The sequence below is a fragment of the Nicotiana sylvestris genome, chromosome 11 (genome assembly GCF_000393655.2).
Source record: "Nicotiana sylvestris chromosome 11, ASM39365v2, whole genome shotgun sequence".
NCBI lineage: Eukaryota > Viridiplantae > Streptophyta > Magnoliopsida > Solanales > Solanaceae > Nicotiana > Nicotiana sylvestris.
Window position 1 is genome coordinate 109320483 of NC_091067.1, and position 22940 is coordinate 109343422.

Genomic DNA, 22940 nt, shown 5'->3' on the forward strand with positions numbered 1-22940 from the left:
ATTATTATAGGAATGGTCGTGTGTTTCAGAAAGGGTTCTTTTGTGAAGGATAGTATCGGGTGCAGAATTATGAATGTGAATCTGAAATGTAACGGATGTGTTATAGAGCAAGTATCTGAATAGTCATAGAGAAAAGTGAGTAATTGACGGGAGTTGGTTACATTTAAAATATTTGCAGAATGCGAACGTTATGAATGGAAATCGGAGCGAAGATTGCTCCCGTTTGAAGAACGGTTACTTCATGGATTACCTACAAAACTTAAAACACGATGTATGAAAATATATATGGGTTGTTGCGAGAATTTAAACATGATGCAAATTCCCTTTGGACCATGAAGGTTGTCTCGACGATGCTGATGATGTCCTTAGACCATGACGTCCTGGGCCATAAATCGCATGATAAAGGATTCGCAAGCCATGAAATGATGTTCTCGGGCCATGGAAATGGTGACTCTGAACTATTACGCCTTTGAATAATAATGTGCATTATTTAGAGATCCTCAGGACATGGCATGGTGTCATTAGGCTATGAGGATGACACATTCAGACTATGACGCCTCTAGATAAGATGGCGATGTTTCAGCCCATGAAATGCAAAGACATGATGCTAGGTCATATAAGAAACGAAACAAGACAAAGCTTAGTCTTGCATAAGATTGGGACAGAGCTTAGCCTCCGGGAAGGCAAAATGGTGCGAGATTTCAAATAGCGTAGCATTCGGTATTAGGCAAGGAAAGGTAGAGCTTAGCCTTATGTAGTTGGGGAGGCAATGCTTAGCCTCATGCAAGAAAGGGAGATAGTGCCTGGCCTCATGCAATGAAAGGCAATGCTTAGCCTTATGCAGTTAGGCAATGCTTAGTCTCATGCAAGAAAGGGAGACATGGCTTAGTTTCATGTAATGGAAGGCAGTGCTTATCCTTATGCAGTTGAGGAGGAAAGGCTTAGCCTCATGCAAGAAGAGGAGACAAGGCTTAATCTCATGCAATGGAAGGCAGTGCTTAGCCTTATGCAGTTGAGGAGAAAGGGCTTAGCCTCATGCAAGAAGAGGAGACAGAGCTTAGTCTCATGCAGAGGAAGGCAGTGTGTATCCTTATGCAAATAGGGAGACAATGCTTAGCCTCATGCAAGAAGAGGAGACAGGGCTTAGTCTCATGCAATGGAAGGAAGTGCTTAGCCTTATGCAGTTGAGGAGACAGGGCTTAGCCTCATGCATGAAAGGGAGGTAGGGCTTAGTCTCATGCAATGGAAGACAGTGCTTAGCCTTATGCAATTTGGGAAGGCAATGCTTAGCCTCATGCAAAATGGAAACAATGTTTAGTCTCATGCAGGGGAAGGCAATGTGTATCCTTATGCAAATAGGGAGACAATGCTTAGCCTCATGCAAGAAGAGGAGACAGGGCTTAGTCTCATGCAATGAAAGGCAGTGCTTAGCCTTATGAAGTTAAGGAGGCAATGCTTAGTCTCATGCAAGGGAAGGATAGTGAATGATAGTAGGGTATTTTCTTATTTGGAGACATATTTGCATTTGGCAGCCTTGTCATTATGAAGATAGTGATTTTGATACGTGTATACTCGCGAATACTCCTGTCATGTTCGTTGAGCCTGCATCCAAAAAAAATCGTGAGTTTTGCGGGGAAGGTTGGTTCATGCCCTCGCCTGCTTGCTTTGCTTTGCTCTGGGGATCCTGTTTGAGTCACCCTGGGTAGCATCTAACTGCCATAGAAGTAAAGTTTTCAAAAAATATGTGTGCATTTGATGAACATAGTTATTTTATAACATAATAGTTTACAATATTGAGTAAATTAGATGAATCAACGATGTGACACTTTTAGAGACATTGCGACTTCCTTGCATTAGAATTTTAATGGTGCTCCTCAAAATTCTGCCCCAGTTTAATAAGCGATTCTTTGACCGTTCAGCATATGATGAAATTGGCTAGAGTTGTTCCGGATTTTTGAGGGTCCTCCTTAAAATTCTGCCCTAGTTTCTGACCATGGGGAAATGAAGATTTTATTAAGATGTGACCGAACCCACAGGGCTGCCTACGTATCTCCTTTTAAACGGGAATCGGGTCAAGCATAGTTCATTTATATCAAATGAAGAAATGTAAACAATCTAAATATAGTATCTCTTGACTGTGTATGAATTGATAGGCTTTGGCCGAATTTCTCTGTCCATTTCTGTAAGTATGAGTGCTCCTCCTGTTAGTACCTTGTGAACCATGTAGGGCCCTTGCCAATTAGGCGAGAATTTTCCTTTGGCCTCATCTTGATGCAGGAAGATCTGCTTCAGCACCAGCTGCTCCGGTGCGAACTGCCTAGATTTGACCCTTTTATTAAAAGCTCTGGACATTATGTTCTGATAAAGTTGACCATGGCATACCGCATTCATTCTTTTCCCGTCAATAACTGCTAATTATTCGTAATGACTTTGTATCCATTCTGTATCACTGAGTTCTACTTCTTGTATAATTCTCAGAGAAGGAATTTCGACTTCGGTGGGAATGACAGCTTCAGTACCATAAACCAACATGTAGGGGTTGCTCCAGTTTATGTGCAGACTATGGTATGATATCCCAATAAGGCAAATGATAATTTCTCATTCCATTGCTTGTGGTTCTCTACCATTTTCCTTAAAATTTTCTTGATGTTCGTATTGGCGGCTTCCACGGTTCCATTCATTTGAGGTATGTATGTTGTGGAATTCTTGTGCTTGATCTTGGAGGTTTCACACATATCTTTCATTAAGTCATTGTTCAGGTTGGCATCATTGTCGGTGATGATGGATTTTGGTCCCCCGAATCGGCAGACAATACGATCCTTGACAAAATCTACGACGACTTTCTTTGTTACAACTTGTAAAATGAACTTGTGCCCGTTTAGCGGCGGGCTCAGCGGACGGATGATATCCATTCCCCAAGAGACAAAAGGCAAAGGTACACTTGTTGCATTGAGTTCATTTGGTGGTACCCGTATCATAACTTTATGTATTTGGCACTGATGACACTTTTGGACATACCTGATGCAGTTTGTTTCCATAGTCATCCAAAAATATCCTACTCTTAATATCCTCTTGGCTAAAACGAAACCGTTCATGTATGGTTTGCAAGTTTTGACATGTATCTCTTCGAGCAGTTTGGAAGCTTCCTTGGCGTCAACGCACCATAATAATCCTAGGTCTAGAGTCCTTCTGTATAGAATTCCTCTACTTTGGAAGAAATGGTTGGATAATCTATGGAGTGTTCGTTTTTGAGTATGATTTGCATACTCTGGATATTCTCCTTTTGCCAAGTATTCATTGATGTCATGGAACCAAGGATTGCCATCCGTTTCTTCTTCAACATTGTCGCGCCCCCTTTTTCCTTGCAGAGTTCGGGTTTTGACATCTCTTTTGGGACAACTCATTTCCTTTTGGGAATTGGGTATTTAAATTTTGAAGAGTCTCTACCTAACGGATTTAAGGTGCGTTAGGGCACCAAAAGCAAATAACTCATAAACTGGTTTACGTTACCAGAAACTGGGTAAGGGCTCAAAATAACCTCGGGGGAAAGGTGTTAGGCATCCCTCCCTGAGGTCCACAATGGTGGGTCCCGGTCAAACTCGAATTAGGTTAATTAGTCTTATAAGCAAGCAAAGCAATTTAGACAAATAGATATTATGTTTAAAACAAGGAGTAAAAGGGGTCCTAAATATTTTAGCCTATAGGATCACTTCTGTGCAATACTTGGTAATCGTCCCCAAGTTGGGTGCTATACATAGCATTAGCGCATAGGTCATCATATCCTTTACTACCCGATTACCCTCCCCTTAGTTATTACCTAAAGCGTTCTAGCAACATCAAGTACGTATCATATGCATGCACTACTCGTCCCTTTACTTATGGTCCTGGAGGTGTTTAGGACTTCTAATTAAGGTGGGTCTAGACTCTCCTATAGAATTTAAAAGGTGAAAATATAAGCGACAACTAAAACAAATAGTTTATGACATATAAAGGAACAGTTAAAGGCTCACATTTACCTCCACAAATAAGCATGCAATTGCACGTGTCAAACAACAATATCTCAGACACTTTTAAAAGTCCTATAACAGGATATCTAGGTGAGCACAAAGCAGAACATATGCAGGATTTTATTAAAACAAGGAAACAAGGTACTTAATCAGTTGCCTACTGATTTTATTACTAGCTGATTCTAGGCAGTTCACAAACAAAGCATAGTTTTATAATTTCCAGATCTTAATCGCCTTACAGGCTTGCCTAGGCATGGATCAGAAATGTCCTATGAATATGATATTTAATCATGAATCAGAGCCGCAATAAACCAGTAAATGATTTTAAGCAGGTAGTTTGGTTCATTAGGTCCTATAGGCATGTTGTCTAGGTGTAGAAACCAATTTTACCTTATAGATAGGGTATCTACATGTGAAAACTAATTTAAACCTTATAAACATGGTATCTAAATGCAGAAACAAATTTAAACCTTATTTGCATGCAGGAACTAATTTAAGCCTTGTTGGCATGTAGATACTGATTTTAAACTTACAGGCATGGTGTCTAACTAAACGAACATTGCAGTAACCTATAGGCATGGAATCTAGAATGCATGACTAATATTAAACCCCATAGGCATGGCAACTAAATGAACATAGGCAAACAAACATCGCATCAACCTATAGGCATGATATCTAGAATGCAGGACTGATTTTAAACCCTATAAGCATGGTATCTAAATGTACATAAGCAAACAAACATCGCAGCAAACCTATAGGCATGGTATCTAGAATGCGGGACTGATTTTGAACCCTATAGGCATGGTATCTACCCATTCCCAACAAAATATATATATATAAGAACCCCTCTCAGTTTTACTAATATCTTCAATATCTATTTTACAAGAATATTATTATTACAAACCAAACATAGATACTGAATTATAGAAATGAAATAGCTGAAACTATAGGGAGCCTGAACAGGCCCAAACAGTAAACCTGGAAAACCAGGCAGTACCCCAACAACTCATAGTATCCAAGAGAGTACTCTAGTGCGTTAAAGTTCCCAAGGTCCTCAAAGACCCCGGGCAATGCTCACACCCAGACTCTCCTTAAAGAGAAACAGTCTTTGTGCATTGTGGAAGGGCCAGCCCCAATGTGTTAGAGTTCGGAGGAGTCTCAGGGACTTCTAAGCAATGCTCAAACTGGAGGGGCAAGATCCTAGATATTCTAAGAGTAGGAGTAGAAGGTAGTGCTTGAAAGTTTAGAGATAGTTTTAAGAAAACAGTTTAGATGTAAAACAGCTCAGGAGTGAAAACAGCTCAGGAGTGAAAACAGTTCAGGCGTAAAAAACATTCAGAAACATTCTGAAACAAAAGGGTCTCAACAGAAACATAGTCACAAATCAAAGGCCCATATTGCCCAGATTTAACAGAAGGAGCTTAGCCCTGAACTCCATCAATTAACAACATATAGGATCAATTAGTTTAACAAGGTTTCTCATGGTCTTGATCCCTTACTAGGTTAACCTACAGGCATGTATTAATCATAGGACAATATGCTAGTATCAGACAATCACACAGAAAAGCAAGCAGAGTTGAAGGCATAGAGACCATGACCTAATGGCATAGAGGCAAACATGTAGATATGTTGAAAGCAGGAAAACACATAGGTCTAGTTAATAAAAGCAGGCATGTTGATTAAGAGTATTAGCATGAAGCACATAGGTCTAGTTAAGAATAGGCACGCTGATAACAAAGATCATACTGATTTAGTAACATGAAAGTAGACATGCTGCGAACAAGAAGTACACAAGTTAAATCATACAGAGGTTTGAATGATAGTAAAGTGGAGGCATACCAGTTACAGATAATAAACAGAAGATGAGAGATGTACAGAACTCAGTGGTCTAGCCTTGGATTTCAGTCGGCTAGGCAATGCAATGAACACAAGTAATAGAGAGGTTTTGAGAGCAAAGCTTTTGTGTGTGTCTGTATGATTTGAACTATGTTCATGTGTGTGTTAAAGAAAAGGGGTGAAGCTTATATAGCATTGAGCAGAGTAAACAAAAAAGTCAAGGAAAATTAACGGTACATAAATAAAGTATGCAAATCGATTAACAAGTCATCTAGGGCTAAACCTAATCAAATAATAAGACAAATTTCGGGAAATATCCCTTAAATTAGGGAGAATCTCATACGATATCATTTATCAGGCATGATCGAAGTTAAATAAGGTAAGCAATGAGTCTAAATACCATAGATTAGACTAATTAATCTAAATATGGCTAGTGGTACCAATTAAAAGTCATAAATGAGGAAAATAGGTAAAATCACGAGGAAGTGCTAATTTTAACAGGAAAAATATAATTTGAACCTTAAGTAAAATCATCAATCTATTTTGATTGACAAAGATAAACAATAACAGGAAAAATTGAAGCAGACAGTGAGACAAATGAACAATCAAAGGACTAGAGGCATGAAAGAGTCGGTAGAACTAGTAAAGATAATCAGATTCAAACACTTAGAAACTTTAGAAAAGTTTTGCAAAAACAAGAAGAAATGGAGCCCTAGTTTTAGACAAACATTAAGACCGATTAACAGTGAGGAAAGCAGAAAACCTTTAAATAAAAAATGTTATAGAAACTCAAAACCACTTCAAATCTACAGCAAATAATAAAGAATCAAAATCCTAATTTGGAGGAACATTAAAATTAGTCGATGATACGAAGAACATGAAAATTTTAAAGAAAACTTCCGTATAAACATGAAAACGTTTCAGATCTACAAGGATCTGAATAGGTTCAAAGTATAAGAGATAAGGGTTTTGAGAAAGTGACAGACATAAAACAAAATTTGGTTTGGAACCAGAGATTCGAGCCATAAACACAAGATAATAGTACTCACAAAAGGAGATGGCCATAGGTGGATTCTTAAACAGTTTCGAACAAAATCTGAGTTGGATCTCTTTGAGATCCCTTCATGAAACAACAAAATCGACACAACCAGAAGAGGTAAGAGGCCGGTAGGGGCCTCAAATCACCAGTGAATTCCATGGAACGGGTAATAATCAAACGGCTTGGGGCAGAATTTAGGCGACGATGCTAAGGTTAGGGTTGGTTCCAGAGAGAACCAAAGAAGAAGGGGATCTAAGGGCGGTTAGTTGTAACAAATGAATAGGGTTAATGGATCGTTTGAGTTAAAAATGGAAATAATGAATGTGGACCGTTGATCTCAGAGATCAACGGCCACGATTAGAGGAGATTTGGGTCGGGTAGGATTTAATTGGGTTAGGGTTGATTTGAATTGGGCTTGGGTTAATTTAAGTTGGGCTGGGGGTCCGAATTTGAATATAATTAAGGGGCTATTTTTTAAATAACCAAATAATTAATAAAATAATTTATACAAATAGCTAATTAAATGATAGAAATATTTTTTATGCGTAAAGATGATTTAAAAAAATTACTTAACATAATAAAAATATAAAGATTCATTTTCTGTATAGATAATGTAGTTATGCATATGTAGGGGCTATTTTTGCAAAACATGCAATTATAGTCTTAAAAATGCAAATGTAATTGTAAAAATGCAATTAAGAATATTTGAACACTCATATGAGCATAAAGGATGAACCTAGACGACTACATCATTGTAAAGTAATATGAGGGGTAATTATTGAATATTTATATAATTAAAAATACATAAATAAATTGATTTAGGGCCTTTAAAATTATAGAAAAAATTATAAAGATACTTGTGCATGTTTGTAAATGTATGTACAATATTTTGAAAGTGTGTATTCACATTTTAAAATATATGAGGGAAAAATTAGGCATCAACAAATATGAGCGCAATAAGTTGGTTGATTGTGGATTCTTACTAGAATATGGTCAATGAAATTCTCTTCCGGATGCTAGATCATGGAAGACAAAGTAGCCAGTGTGTCTGCGAACTCGTTCTGGATTCTCGGAACATGTTTGAATTATATCTTTGTAAACCTCTTTGTCAAATCTTGCACGTGATACAGGTATGGAAATATTTTGGTATTCTTGGTAGCCCACTCTTCTAGAACCTGATGTACCAGAAGGTATGAATCACCAATTACTAGAAATTCTTGGATATTTATGTCAATGGCCAAATTGAGCCCCGTGATGCAAGCCTCGTATTCTGTCATATTGTTGGTGCATGGAAACCTGAGCTTTGGGGATACCGGATAATGATACCCTGTCTCATACACCAAAACAAATCCAGTACCCACTCCTTTGAAATTTGTAGCTCCATCAAAGAACATTCTCCAACCATCATAGGTTTCAGTGATATCTTCTCCTACAAATGATACGTTTTCAGTTGTTCGTATTCTCCTCCTACAAAATTTTCTGCAAGATGATCTGCTAATGCATGTCCCTTGACTGCCCTCTGAGTCACATAGACAATATCAAATTCACTTAACAGTATCTGCCAATTTGCTATTTTCCTAGTAGGCATGGGTTTCTGGAAAATGTATTTTAGAGGATCCATCCTTGATATGAGATATGTAGTATAGGCACAAAAGTAGTGCCTCAACTTCTGATCTATCCATGTCAAGGCGCAGCAGGTGCGTTCCAGCAAGGAATACCATTCTTCATAAGGTGTGAACTTCTTACTCATATATTATATGGCATGCTCTTTTCTCCCCGTCTCATCGTGTTGTCCCAAGACACAACCGAAAGCTCCATCTAGTACGGACAGATAGAGTAGCAGAGGTCTACCAGGTTCCGGCGGGACCAAGACTGGTGGTGTGGACATGTATTCCTTGATTTTGTCAAAAGCTTTTTGACATTCCTCGGTCCAACTTGTTGCAACATCCTTCTTTAGCATTTTGAAAATTGGTTCACAGATCACGGATGATTGTGCTATGAAGTGGCTGATGTAATTGAGCCCCAAGAAGCTCATCACTTCTTTCTTGCTCTTTGGATGTGGAAAATCTTGGATAGCTTTGGCCTTTGAAGGGTCTAATTCAATTCCTCGGCGACTGAAGATGAAACCTAGCAACTTTCCAGTAAGGACTCCAAAGGCACACTTTGCAGGATTCAGTTTCAGATTGTACCTTCGAAGCTGATTAAAGAACTTCCTTAAGTCTGCTATATGATCTGTGCTTTTTCTGGATTTGATGATGATGTCATCCACGTACACCTCTATTTCTTTATGAATCATATCATGGAAAATCGTCGTCATGGCTCTCATATAAGTGGCTCCGGCATTCTTTAGGCCAAACAACATCATTTTATAACAATACATCCCCTACGGAGTGATAAAGGCTATTTTCTCGACATTTTCCTCATCCATCCAGATCTGATGGTATCCTGTGAAGCAATCCACGAAGGATTGGAGTTTATGTGTGGCACATTTGTCGATTAATATGTGTATATTGGGTAACGGGAAATCATCTTTGGGACTTGCTTTGTTTAAATCTTGATAGTTGACACATACTCTAACCTTTCCATCCTTCTTCGAAACTGGCACGATGTTAGCCAACCAAGTAGGGTATTTGACCACTCTGAGAACCTTAGCTGTGATCTGCTTGGTGACTTCCTCTTTGATTTTTAGACTCATATCAGGCTTGAACTTTCTGAGTTTGTGCTTTACAGGCAGACACATCGGGTTTGTAGGTAGTTTATGAGCCACTATAGATGTGCTTAAACCGTTCATATCATCATAAGACCATGCAAACATATCTTAGTATTCTTTAAGAAAATGGGTGCACTCTTTTTTCTCTTATGGTGACAGATGAATTCTTAAGCGAGTTTCTTTGACTGTTTCAGAATCTCCCAAATTGACTATCTCGGTTTCGTCCAAATTTGACCTAGGCTTTTTCTCAAAATTTTCCACCTCTCTGACAATTTCCTCAGGTATTATATCTTCTTCTTCTATTTCTTCTGAATCATTATCCTTATGTTGAGTTGTCTCATTACATGTTACAGTCATTGGTTCATCAGGATAAGTAATAATAATCCTGTAGAGAGAAAATGTAAAGGATAATAATAAATACTAAAATAGCAATGCATTAGATAAATCTTGAAATATCAAAACAAGTACGGCTCGATGACTCGAGCAATTATTTCAAAACAAAATTCATCTAAAACAAAATAATCAAAACGTCTTAAATGCTAAAATTGCTTTAAAAACTAGACAATGCTAATTGCCAGGCTCCCCAGGAACTCGACGAGCCCGGGATGGTGCAGCAGTCCAGTTCTTGAGAACAGCTCCCTTTCCCACGGTTTGAATTAAAAGGTCTTCCTCCCCATCCTACTCCTCCTCAACTATTGCATTGCAGTCCATCTTTTCACCATCCAGAAATAGGTTCCTTAGGCCAGCTAAAGCCTCATCTTTTTCAGATCCCCATATCATGTCAGTCTATTGAAATGTTTGGTGCATATATGGTATTGGCTATTTAAGTGGGTAATAAAGACCATGCCATCGCGCCGACCAATTCTGATACTTGTGCTAGGTATATTCATACCCCAGTCCAAAAGTTGTGTCATGGCGCTTTAGCTGTATCGATTTGGATCCCTTGGAGATCCTTCCCGACACCCTTATCGGGTTCGTACCCTATCTATAACAATATGCTTTCAATCTTATTGCTCCACCACTTGTCTTTTTCAATTGCATTTACGTGCTCGATGCGATGGTACGTTTCTCCACCCAACTTCATTATATTCTCGATAATCGAAATAGTTTGATTGGTGTAGATAGGCTTGGTCCTTTCCCCATAGATGTTTACTTCCTTATGGTTCCATTCAAATTTTACAGCTTGGTGTAGAGTGGAGGCCACGGCCCTAGCATCATGTATCCAAGGCCATCTCAACAACAGATTGTATGTGGCAGACATGTCTAATACTTGAAATTCAACATCAAACCAAGTAGGGCCCATCTGCAAACATATGTTAATTTCCCTGATTGTGGCCCTTTGGGACCCGTCGAATGCTTTCACGTTCATGGTTCCTGCTCGTATCTCATGCAAACCTTTACCCAACCTCTTCAAAGTAGTCAACAGACAAATGTTGTGACTCGAACCCTTATATATCAGGACTAAGGCAATGAATTTATCCTCAAAGTGTACCATGATATACAGTGCCCTGTTGTGACTCAGTCCTTTTGGTGGCAACTCATCTTCGTGAAAAGTGATCTTGTGGCTTTCCAGCACTTGTGCCACCATATTGGCCATTTCTCCGCTAGTGATGTTGTTGGGGTACATAAGCTTCGTTCAACACTTTCATCAATGCATTTCTGTGCTCCTCATAATTCTATAGTAGTGATAGAATAGATATCTGAGCAGGGGTTTTGTTCAGATGATCAACCACAGAGTATTATCTCGCTTGCACCTTTCTCCAAAGATCGCCTGGGCCAATTTCAATGATAGGATGTTTGGGAGCGGCTTCTTTACTTGTTCCTCCCAAATGCTCAGGTGTGTAAACCCTACCGGTTTTGGTCATGCCTTGTGCTGCACTAGTTTCTTCCATTTTCCCCTTTCTTTTTCTTCTTGCCTCTGCGTATGGTCCTATGGTATAGCATTGGACTTAAAGGATAGTATGGGTGCTACCGTCACAGTGAAGGGTGTGGTCATTTCCACCTCAAACGGAGTTGGTGCAGCTACTTCGACCTCAATCGGTGACTGAATCTGCACTATAATAGGTGTGAGAGTGACTAGATTTATTTTAGATTCATCCCCTTCACGAATGGGCCCAATCAATCCTTCTGGATCCCATTCTTTATCAGATTCTATCACATTTACCCCTTCGCCTTTGTGATCTGGGAGGGAGTTGTTGCGTACATTTGGTCCAGCCTCTTTTGCTTGTATAACCTTAGTGTCAATCAACGTCTGGATCTTATCCTTGAAAGTGCGACATTCATCAATAGTATGTCCCTTCATGCCCTAGTGGTAAGCACATGTGTTGTTTGGATTGACCTACTGAGATGGATTTTCCATGGCAATGACGGGAATAGGAGTGACATAACTAGAAGCCTTCAATCTTTCATACAACTTATCGATGGGTCCAGGAATAGGATTGTATTGTCTAGGTGGTCAACGGTCAAAATTTGGTTTGGGTTTTTGTTAGTTTTGGTGAGCTGGTGGTGGTGAGTGGCAATATGCAGGTTGGGTGTTATAGGTATGGTAAGTGGCGGTGGGTTATTGGTATCTGGGAGGTGAAGGCTGATATGTGGATGGTGGTGTTTGGTATGTGAGGTGAGACTACAGACCTTTGGGATACCATTATGGCACCAACTTCTTTCTTTTTAGAGATACCCCCAACTACAAGGCTTTGTTTGTAGCCTGCAGTGCCTCAAAATTTATCACCATTCCATTTTTAATTCCTTCCTCTATCCTTTCTCCTAGTTTGATGATATCAGAGAACTTATGGTTTTCAATGACCATCAACCTCTCATAGTATTGTGGATCTTCAGCTTTGACGAAAAACTTATTCATATGTTCTTCTTCTAGTGCTGGCCTTACCTTTGTAGTTCTGACCTCCATCGAGTAGCATACTTGTGGAAAGTTTCTGTTGGCTTCTACTTAATATTCTAAATATAGAAGACGTCTGGCGCATTTTTCATATTGAACCTGAATTGATCCATAAAATCTGACGCCATGCTTACCTAGTTAACTCATTTCTTTAGGTTTTGACTGATGTACCAAGACAGGGCGTTTCTAGTGAGGCTCCTCATGAATAACTTCATGTGGATTCTTTCATCTTTATCAACCCCTACGAGCTTGTCACAATATATTCTCAAATGTACCTTCGGATCACCTGTCCCGTCGAACAACTCGAACTTAGGAGGTTTGTAACTCTCTAGTAGTTCTAAGTCTGGTTGAATACACAAATCTTCATAATTTAGACCTTCTATGCTTTTACCGCCTTCAATACCCTGAACTCGACTAGTAAGCTTCTTAAGCTCCTCTACCATGTGCTTGCTGAGCAGGTCCTTCTCGGTGGACTCTGGTATGTATAAGGTCTGTTGTGGAGTGTGGGGTAAGGTTTCTATGTATATGGGATTGCTTTGATGGACTCTAGGAATTTGGGCATAGTGGTGGTCGTTGGTTGAGTTCTGAGGATCTGAGGTAGGTTGTGGTGCGTTTTGAGGAGTGTCGTAGGTGGTGGTTTGTGGATATTGAGTTGGATGATGATGATGTTGTAGAGGAGTCGGTACTGGTGGAGGATTGGGGTTTTGAGGAGGTGTGGCATATTGGTAAGGTGCGGGAGGATTTTGTTAGTTTTATGTGTTTTGGCGAGGTGCTGGGTTTTTAATGTTTTGTTAGTTGACGTTGGGGACGTTAAGCGTAAGGGAAAGGTTTTTCAAGTTCCGGACCTACTCAGATTCCTTTTGTAACTCTAGTATCTTTTGTTCTAACCTTAAAACCAAGTCATTCTGTGCCGGAGTACTCTGACCATCCAAAGTCTCGACGTTCTCCTCATGCGTAGCGTTGTCTTTTCTGTTATTGCTTGTATCATCCATTCTGGCTTTTACTTTGCTTTTAGGATCACTTGGAGGAGGAGGAGGTGGAGGACCTTACGATCTAGTATGATATGCTGATGATGCCAGTATGCACAAAACAACCTTTGGGGATGGGAATAAACAAATAAAGAAAAGAAGAAAACAAAAAGGTAAACAAGTCAGTGAGGAGTATTAAAAAGATGTTTGTAGTATGGAAACACATATTGTGAAATTTTAAATTTGCATCCTAATTTGGGGACCTCATTGTGCCCGAGGTAGACCTAGGCGACATATAAATTTGGAGAAAACCGATGCCAATAACCGCGTCATTTCATTAATATGAAAAATAAACCAAATCTCTACTAAAACGACAATAATTATAAAGAGTCACTAATGGCAGCTGCCTTATTACAACCAAAGCCTAAAACGAGTCTAGAAAGCAAGTAAAACATAACCCATAATCTATTTGGTCCTAGAGGGACCTTCTCCATGCTTGGCCTTCTTTGCTCCATCGCTCAGATTCCCAAGGTCGCGCATGTCCAACAGTAGATAGGCCCTTGCTAAGAGCCCTCCTTCATTGCCATCCATGTTTTGACAGCCTGCAACCTTGTTTCTTATCTTCCCTTCAAGCTCCATACCCCTAATCTAAATATTCGAACCTCTCCGTTGACTTAGTAGTGATTTCTCTCCACTCGTTAATTGCTTCCATGTCCGCTTTATGTTGTTCCAAATGCCTGGCTTCAGACTCGAATACCCTTTTACGCAACATCCTATATTTGACTTGTTCTTCAACAGCGTCATCTATAACCTTATTCTTTATATTAATCATGGCTTGACATCCCCCGCTAAACCATGATGGATAGAAGTGCACATGGCTGGCATGATACTGATCTGGCTCGATGGTATCTTTCTCCACAATGACTTTTTTGATGCCACATGTGTTGTGCCTCAAACTTAAATGGAATGGATTTCCCCAGGAATTCTGCCTTGTACTGAACTATTTTGAAAACTCATGGTATAACCTGCTTTCTCTCAACTTGTCTCATAACCCTGATAGGAGCATAAGGATAGATCACCCTCAATTCGATTAGAACAAGATGAGGAGTATCTCTCGACCTGATGATGAATCCACTTCTAGGGAACCACTCGAACATCCAATGTACCTTGTCATCAATTAGATTGTTGAAGAAGTGTGCCCAACTCACAGTGTTTTCCGGTTGCGCAAACCTATTTGGGAAAAAAGTTATTCTCTTCGGATGGTGATAGGCTATATGGTCATTCCATGGTCGTCGCAGAAATTCTTGATGGTATTCTCCCCTCTAAAGGTGTTCCAACAACCATACTTGTAGCAACAGATTGCAACCCTCGAAAAGCCTATACCCCTTTTTTGCAATGATCTAAAGCCCGGTACATATCAACCAGAATCGTAGGGACAATAGTATAAGTCTTCTCCTCAATCCCATCCATTAAAGCCTTAGTGGCCATAGATAGGCGAGTTTGGATCCTTTCTCCTTGTATTGTAAATACCAACATCCCCAAAAAACAGACAATGAACATAAAAACTCGGCGGTGAGTCCAACCCAAAGAAGTGATGGCAAACTTATCATGGTAAAGGCAGTATGACTTGTTGTGCCCATGATGCTCATAGAGGAAATTGAATGGTAGGTAAGAGTTCTTTAGACAGGCTAAATCATCATTTTTCCTAAAACCCATCATTTTCAAAAACCTTTAGGAGTGCGATTTTTCGTTACCAACAAACCAGGGCTATCCCATGGGAGCCCGGGGAAACCTCCTATTTCCTCTAAAAGAGGAGTCATTTCTATATAACCAAAATGGAAAGTGGCTCTCTTCTCGTCCCAAAACATGGTGGCGGCTTCAATTAATGAATTGTTTGGCTAAATGTCTAACATAGAGGGTAAATTTTTGAGGACTCTTTTCACATGGTTATTGTCAATTGGTGTGATATTTTCCCACCAATCCAGCAACAAAGGTGGGATATTTTGAACCATGCCGAACCTGGGGACTTCGTGCCTCATTTCTGCAAAATAAGTAGAGTTAGCCTTTTCCCCCTCCATATTTAGCTATTTAAACGTTAATGATCAATATATTCGCATGTTTTCTCCAAATAATGCACAGATTGTGATTGTGCTCATTGGGACTATGGAAATCCCGACAGACTTTGGACAAGGCTTGTCTTTGCGAGTTATTACGCAGACAGGGTTCTAAATCATACTAGGTTCAAACATGATGCATGTACAGTTGATATTAGAGTGTAGTTTCTTGAAGGGTCTAGACCGGTACCCTCAAGCGGACAACTTGGGAAGGAAAGGCTTGGAACCTTTGACTGCACCGCTGATCGACTAGTTTTATTGCAAATAAGACTTTGCAAATTTAAAGGGTGATTTAGGAAGAGCACGGATACTCATAAAGTGCTGCTATGGTATTAATTACTCACGAGTGGAATATGATGTATAACATGCTTTATGCAAATATAAAACAACATGTTGTCAAATACTTTCATGTTAAAAGCAGTAAATATAGTATTGAATGAACGTAAATACAAAAAAAAAAAACAAGAAGAAGTTAGCTCGAGCAGTGTAGAAATTGTAATAAAGTATATAAGGGAGTGAGGGTGGGGAGAGACATGATGTAGCAATTCTTAAAAAATGTCTATTGAAAAGCGCATGTTATGACCAAATTAAGCGGAAATTTGCATGTGAGTTCGAATAAAGGGAAAACTGGGAAAAGGATGTACAGGTAGCAATAAAAGGGAAATCGGAGTGGGATATTCATGTAACACTAAAGAAAATGAAGATACACTTATCAGGGAAGACTAATTCATATAGACCAAGTTCAATTATGGTAAGAACCTAAAAATCTCCAACAGAGTTGCCATGTTGTCGCGTCCCTTTTTCTCGCGAAATCAGATTTTGACATGTGACAACTCTTTTCATGAAGGGTTTTAAAAGAGAGAGTTCCCACCTAACGGGTTTGAGGTGCGTTAGGGTACCTATGTCATTAGGTGGTTAGTGAATTTGTTAAATACACTGTAGATGCTTCTTCTTGTTCATTCAATATAGAAAAAATAAAGCTCAGCTCTTCTCCTAAACTCTCTCTAAATTCCCTATCACTAATTTCTTCTTCTTAGCTGTGAATGATTGAAAAATTCAATATGGTATCAGAGCCATACTAATCGAGTGATTCTAAGGAATTTCTTCACATATTTGAAGACAGTTCGAGAGAATCTACTCTAATTTTGAGGTTTTGAACCCTAATTCTGCAATTTTTCAATGGCATTTTCTGAGAATTCGATTGAAAACGAAAATAATGGAAATAATATGAGCATTGGAGCAGTTCCTAGCTCAATTTCTTTGGATCACAATCATCCTCTTTACTTGCATGCGTCTGATGGTCCAGGATCCATGTCAGTGGGACTCATTTTGACAAGTATGGACAATTACGTTTTTTGGGGCCGTGCAATGAAAGTAGCACTGTTAGGTAAGAATAAACTGTATTTGGTTGATGGATCGACATCGAAGGAAGATTTTGGTCCAAGTTTAGGAAGTCAGTGGGATCGATGCAATACAATCGTAACCTCATAGCTGATGAACAATGTAAGCAGGAATAGGTAACAGGAGTATTGTTTTCTTCGAATGCACAAAAGGTATGGGTTGTTTTCAAGGAGAAATTTGACAAAGTAAACTTATCGAGGCTATACTACTTGCACAAGGAAATATTTACCTTAACACTGGGGATTTCATCAGTATCGGCCTATTTTACCAAGCTAAAGGATCTCTGGGCAGAATATGATTTGATACTGCCATCGCCTCCATCAGTTACTGAGTATATTGAGCAACTAGAGTATCAAGAATTGCTGCAATTTTTGATGGGGCTGAATGATAGTTTTGAGCAAGCAAGGAGCCAACTTCTGTTGATGCCAACTTTACCATCCATAGACAAGGCTTATACTATGGTGGTTCAGGAAGAAAGCATGAAATTGATTACTGGTGGTAGCTATGGACATAATGATCCTACTGCCTTGTTTACTGCTCATTCTAGACCAAAAAAGAACTATAGTTTAGAGTGTGATTTCTGTCATTTGAAAGGCCACACTAGAAATAAAAGTTATAAATTGATGAAATGTGAATATTGTAACAAGACATGGCACTTAAAGGAGAATTTTTACAAGATAATTAGATATCCATATGATTTCAAGCAAAAGAAGAAAGCTAATGCAGTCATGATTGATGCAGCTGGACAACAAGGAACGACAGTCTTACCAAGTGTGAACACATTTCAGCCAAGCAACATTGTTGAACTAACTCAATTTTTTACCAAGGAGTAGTGTAATCAGTTGTTGCAGTTGCTGAACAAAGGTTCTACTGCAGGAGCAAGTGCTAATATAGAAGGTAAATGTTTTTTGTGGTAATATAGCATTATGTAAGAATTTAGAACTTTTCAAGTGGATAGTAGATATCGGTGTTACTAATCACATGACTGGTGACAAAAATTTGCTGAAAAATAAAACTTCAATAGCAAACTCAGGGCAAGTGCAATTACCTACTGGAGATTCAGTACCAATTTCTCATATGGGAGAGTGTTAGCTCACAGGAAGTGATGTACTAAAAGATGTGTTATGTGTACCAGCTTTTAAGTTCAATCTCAAGTCAGTTTCTAAGGTGACTGAGGATCTCAAATGCAGTGTTACTTTCTTTCCTAAATGTTGTGTGTTTCAAGATCTCTTGTTTGGGAGGGTAAAGGAGATTGGTAGAAAGGAAGAAGGTTTGTACATATTATCAATGGCATTAGGAAAAACAATAAATAGAGCATTTTCAGCAACTAGTAGAGGAGGCATAGAGATATGGCATAAAAGAACAGGACATGTTCCAGTTCAAGCTCTCAGAAAGATTCCTAGTATACAACACTACAGCGATAGATTTGATAATGATTCTCTATCTAAGTGTGAAATTTACCCATTAGCTCGACAGACTAGAGTGCCTTTTCCAACTAGCACTAGCAGAAGTTTACATAGTTTTGATTTGATCCATATGGATGTGTGGGGATCTTATAAGATTTCTATTCACAATGGTATCAAATATTTTCTTACATTGGTTGATGATTTTACCAGATGGACTTGGGTGTTTCTTATAAGACTAAAATCTGATGTTACTTTTTTGCTCAAAAACTTTATTGCTATAATCTAAACACAGTTTGGGAAGCAAATTAAAGTTTTTAGATTAGACAATGAAAGTGAGTTTTTTAACAATGCATGTAGCGACCTATTTCAAATGTATGGGATTGTCCATCAAAGCTCATGTCCCCATACTCCCTAAAAGAATGGAGTTGTGTAAAGGAGAAACAGATATATACTGGAAACTGCTCGAGCAATCAGATTTTAAGGGCATTTACCGGTCAGATACTAGGGACATTGCATTGATGCTACTATATATGTTATTAACAGAATTCCTTCTTCTGTTCTAGCACACAAGTCACCATATGAATTGCTTCTGGGTAAGCCACCTTCCTTAACATATTTGAAGGTCATTGGATGTCTATGTTTTGCCATTAATCTGACAGGCCATGATAAGTTTGCACCTAGAGCTGCGAGGTTAGCCCTTCTAGGATATGCTGCACATCTGAAAGGTTATACACTTATGGATATGGAGAATAGAGTATTTTATAAGTAGAGATGTAGTGTTCTATGAGGATATATTTCCTTTTCAGAAAGCAGAAGACTCATTAGAGTCATTATTCTTGGATATAACTCCAGTGCCAAGGTAGGATTTGGATGAAGAACCAAATACAACAGTTAGTTCTGTTGATGCAACCAATGTGCCATGCTCATCTAATATAGCTCCTACTGCACCCAATATCACATGCTCACCTAATGTGACCCCTGCTCTTGTAGATGAACTGAAGATTTCATATCCTATTAAGCATAATAATGTGGAGAGTCCTAGGGATTCTTCTATTTTGCTTAATTCTAAGGGAACAAGGAAGTCAACTAGAGTATCTAACCCCTCATATGGCTTAAGGATTATGTCAGAAATGACAACAGAAGTACTGCAAGCTGCTGTAGATACCCCATCTCAGAAGTGGTTAGATATAAAGTAGTTTCCTCAAAATACCAAAGTTACTTGGCTAATTTTTTAGTTGAGGTAGAACCTACATCATATTCAGAGGCAGTGAAAGACAAACGATGGATAGAAGAAATACAGGCAGAAATCAAAGCACTAGAGGATAACAAGACTTGGGAATTAGTATCTTTGCCACAACTACAGAAGGCAATAGGATGCAAATGGGTCTATAAAATCAAATATAAAGCATCAGGAGAAGTTGAAAGATTCAAAGCTCTTTTGGTAGCTAAAGGATATATTCAGAGAGAATGTTTGGACTATCAAGAAACATTTTCACCTGTAGTAAAAATAGTTACTGTTAGAAGTGTGTTATCTATTGCAGCATCAAGACAATGGTCTATTCATCAAATGGATGTATATAATGCTTTTTTGCAAGAGGATCTATCTGATGAGATGTATATGGAAATACTTCAAGGCTTCAATGGATTAAAATATAAGTTCAAAGTTTGCAAACTGCTTAAGTCTCTCTATGGACTTAAGCAGACATCCAGACAATGGAACCTGAAGCAAATATCAGCCTTATTGGATGCTGGTTTTTAGTATAGTCATTTGGATTATTCCCTATTCATTAAGAGAGCAGCATATCACATGGTGGTTGTTCTAGTCTATATAGATGAACTTCTAATCACTGGTGATAGTACTATCATGATCAAATAGACTAAGGATAATTTGCAAGAATCATTCAAGATCAAGGACCTAGGGGAGCTTAAGTACTTCCTAGGCATAGAGTTTGCAAGAAACAGTGATGGTATACTGATGCACCAATGCAAATATGCCCTAGAACTCGTCGTTGAGTTGGGGCTCTCAGGTTTCAAGCCTGTATCATGTCCTATAGAGCCTAATGTGAGGCTTGCAACTAGTGAATTTGACACTCATATAGGTTCATTTGATGACACATTACTGACTGATCTAGGACCATATCAGAGACTCTTAGGAAAGCTTCTTTACTTAACTGTCACAAGACCAGACATTTCCTTTACTGTTCAGAGTTTAAGTCAATTCATGCATAGTCCTAAGGTGTCTAATATGGAAACTGCACTCAAGGTGGTTAGGTATATTAAGAATAGTCCTGGATTAGGAGTTTTCTTGTCTGCTCATTTTTCTGAATCATTATTAGCATTTTGTCATGCAGACTGGGCTGCTTGCCCTAATACACGCAAGTCAGTTGCAGGTTACTTTGTTAAGTTTGGTTCTTCCTTGATCTCTTGGAAGTCTAAGAGACAATCTACCATTTCCAGAAGTTCAGCTGAAGCAGAATATCACAGCCTAGCTTCCACAGTTGCGGAGATTGTCTGGATTCTTGGTTTGCTCAAGGAGTTGGGAGTGCAACATAATTCTTCTGTGCCTATATACAGTGACACTAAATCAGCTCTTGCTATTGCTTCCAATCTTGTCTTTCCCGAACGAATAAAGCACATTGATATTGATTGTCATTTAATCCGTGAAAAGATTCAACAAGACTTGGTTTCAACTCTATATTGCCCTACAGCGGAGCAGGAAGCTGACATACTTACAAAAGGACTTGGTCATATTCAGCACTCATATTTTATGTCCAAGCTAGGACTTCTCCGTATTTTTCCAGGTCCTAGCTTGAGGGGGGTGTAAAGGATGTAGGTTAGCCATAGTTATTTAATTACAGTTAGCTAAGCTAACTACAGTTAGTGTATTAGTTAATGTGTTAGCTAGTGGTAGATTACAGATATCATTAGGTGGTTAGTAAGTTAGTTAAATACACTGTAGATGCTTCTTCTTGTTCATTCAATATAGAAAACATAGAGCTCAGCTCTTCTCCTAAACTCTCTCTAAATTCTCCATCGCTAATTTCTTCTTCTTAGCTGTGAATGATTGATAAATTTAACAGATCAAAGATAAAAAAAACAAGGAATTTGGGAAGTTCATTATTAAACACAAATAATTAATTTAAAGACAAGGTAGGGGGTCCTAATTTTTTTATCCTAAGGATCACCCCGTGCAATATAAATAATACTTTATAATTCCCTCAAGATATAATTCCCTCAAGATGGGGTGTTACTCATATTATTCAGCGGACATAGACTATCATCTCCTGCTACCTGATTATTATCTTTAAGTTGTTACCTAAAGCGCACTAGTTGGTTTTAAACCATGCCTTATGCGTGCACTACCCATTCCAGGCCTATGGTCCAGGAGGCTTTGGACCTCTATTTAGGCATTTCTAGACTTCAACTTAGGCTGTACAAAATAATAAAATTAATCGACATGCAAAACAGGTTGGACTTCATATAAAGCAGTTAAGGGCTCAAGTTAGCCTCCATACTTTGACAACAAATGCACACATTGAGCATTTGACAGTTGCAGATTTTAGACTAATCAAAGTTGTTGAATTCTTTATGCACGAGCTCTATGTGATTCGGGAGTTTAATACATGCAGCAGTTTCATATGTAAAATGTAATTTTATAGACGTGATTTCTAAACAGGTGCACAGTTTAGGGAATCTGATATTGCATATTCATTATTGAGACCACATGTTATAAGTTATTGATCCTATAGACATAATTGCTAAATGATTCTGGATTACAGCATTATAAAGGTAACGTTGTAATTTTGACATATTAGGTATACAACATTAATAGAATACCCTATAGGTAGGGTTTCTAGCAATTGACAATTGTACTTGATTTTATAAAATTTTATCCTTATAGGCATGCTTTGTAGGCGGGTGATACTATAATGAGAATAACAGAAATGGCATCTAATCGAATTATGCTCCAATAGGCATGATATCTACGTGAACATTGCAAAGAGCAGGTATTTGTGAATCAATGTAATCCTATAGGCATGGTGTCTATGTGATCATACTGCAATCAGAAGATTGATCATTTTATTTCCTATAGGTATAATTTCTAACAGATATGTGGAAGCAGAACACATGAAACAAGTTAAATACCTATAGGCAGTATATATAGCACACACAGTAAGAGAACATGTTCGAGTAAATTAAACACCTATAGGCAGGATTTCTACCCGTTTCATGCAATACTAAAATAAGCTGAGTTTTCTCATTTTACTAATACCCCAATTTTTATACATCATTATTACAGACCCAAATGAATGGCATAAATTAAAGAAATAAGTAACTATAGTGAGCATATAGCATGCCCAAATATACACTCTAGCTAGGCCAGACCTTCATTCTCATGATTCACAATAGCCCAAAAATTACACCTTCATTGACATAAGGCAGCCAGAAACCAATTGATTCACCCAGTAGGTGGAAAACAAAGTTGAGCATATAGAAACAAGACCCTAGTGTGTCAGAGTTCCCAAGGGCTTCATGTACCCAGGGCAGTGCTCGCACTAGGGAGGC

The 22940-nt window shown here is 38.6% G+C and overlaps 1 protein-coding gene across 1 annotated transcript; it reads left to right on the forward strand.

Annotated features, from left to right (window-relative positions):
* Positions 1–16746: 16746 nt before the first annotated feature.
* Positions 16747–20133, forward strand: LOC104234191 (uncharacterized). The gene is made up of 7 exons (XM_070161690.1): positions 16747–17020; positions 17221–17741; positions 17802–17865; positions 18104–18544; positions 19034–19128; positions 19181–19233; positions 19503–20133. The coding sequence occupies exons 1-7, from the start codon at positions 16747–16749 to the stop codon at positions 20131–20133; spliced, it is 2079 nt and encodes a 692-aa protein (XP_070017791.1).
* The last annotated feature ends 2807 nt before the right edge of the window (positions 20134–22940 follow it).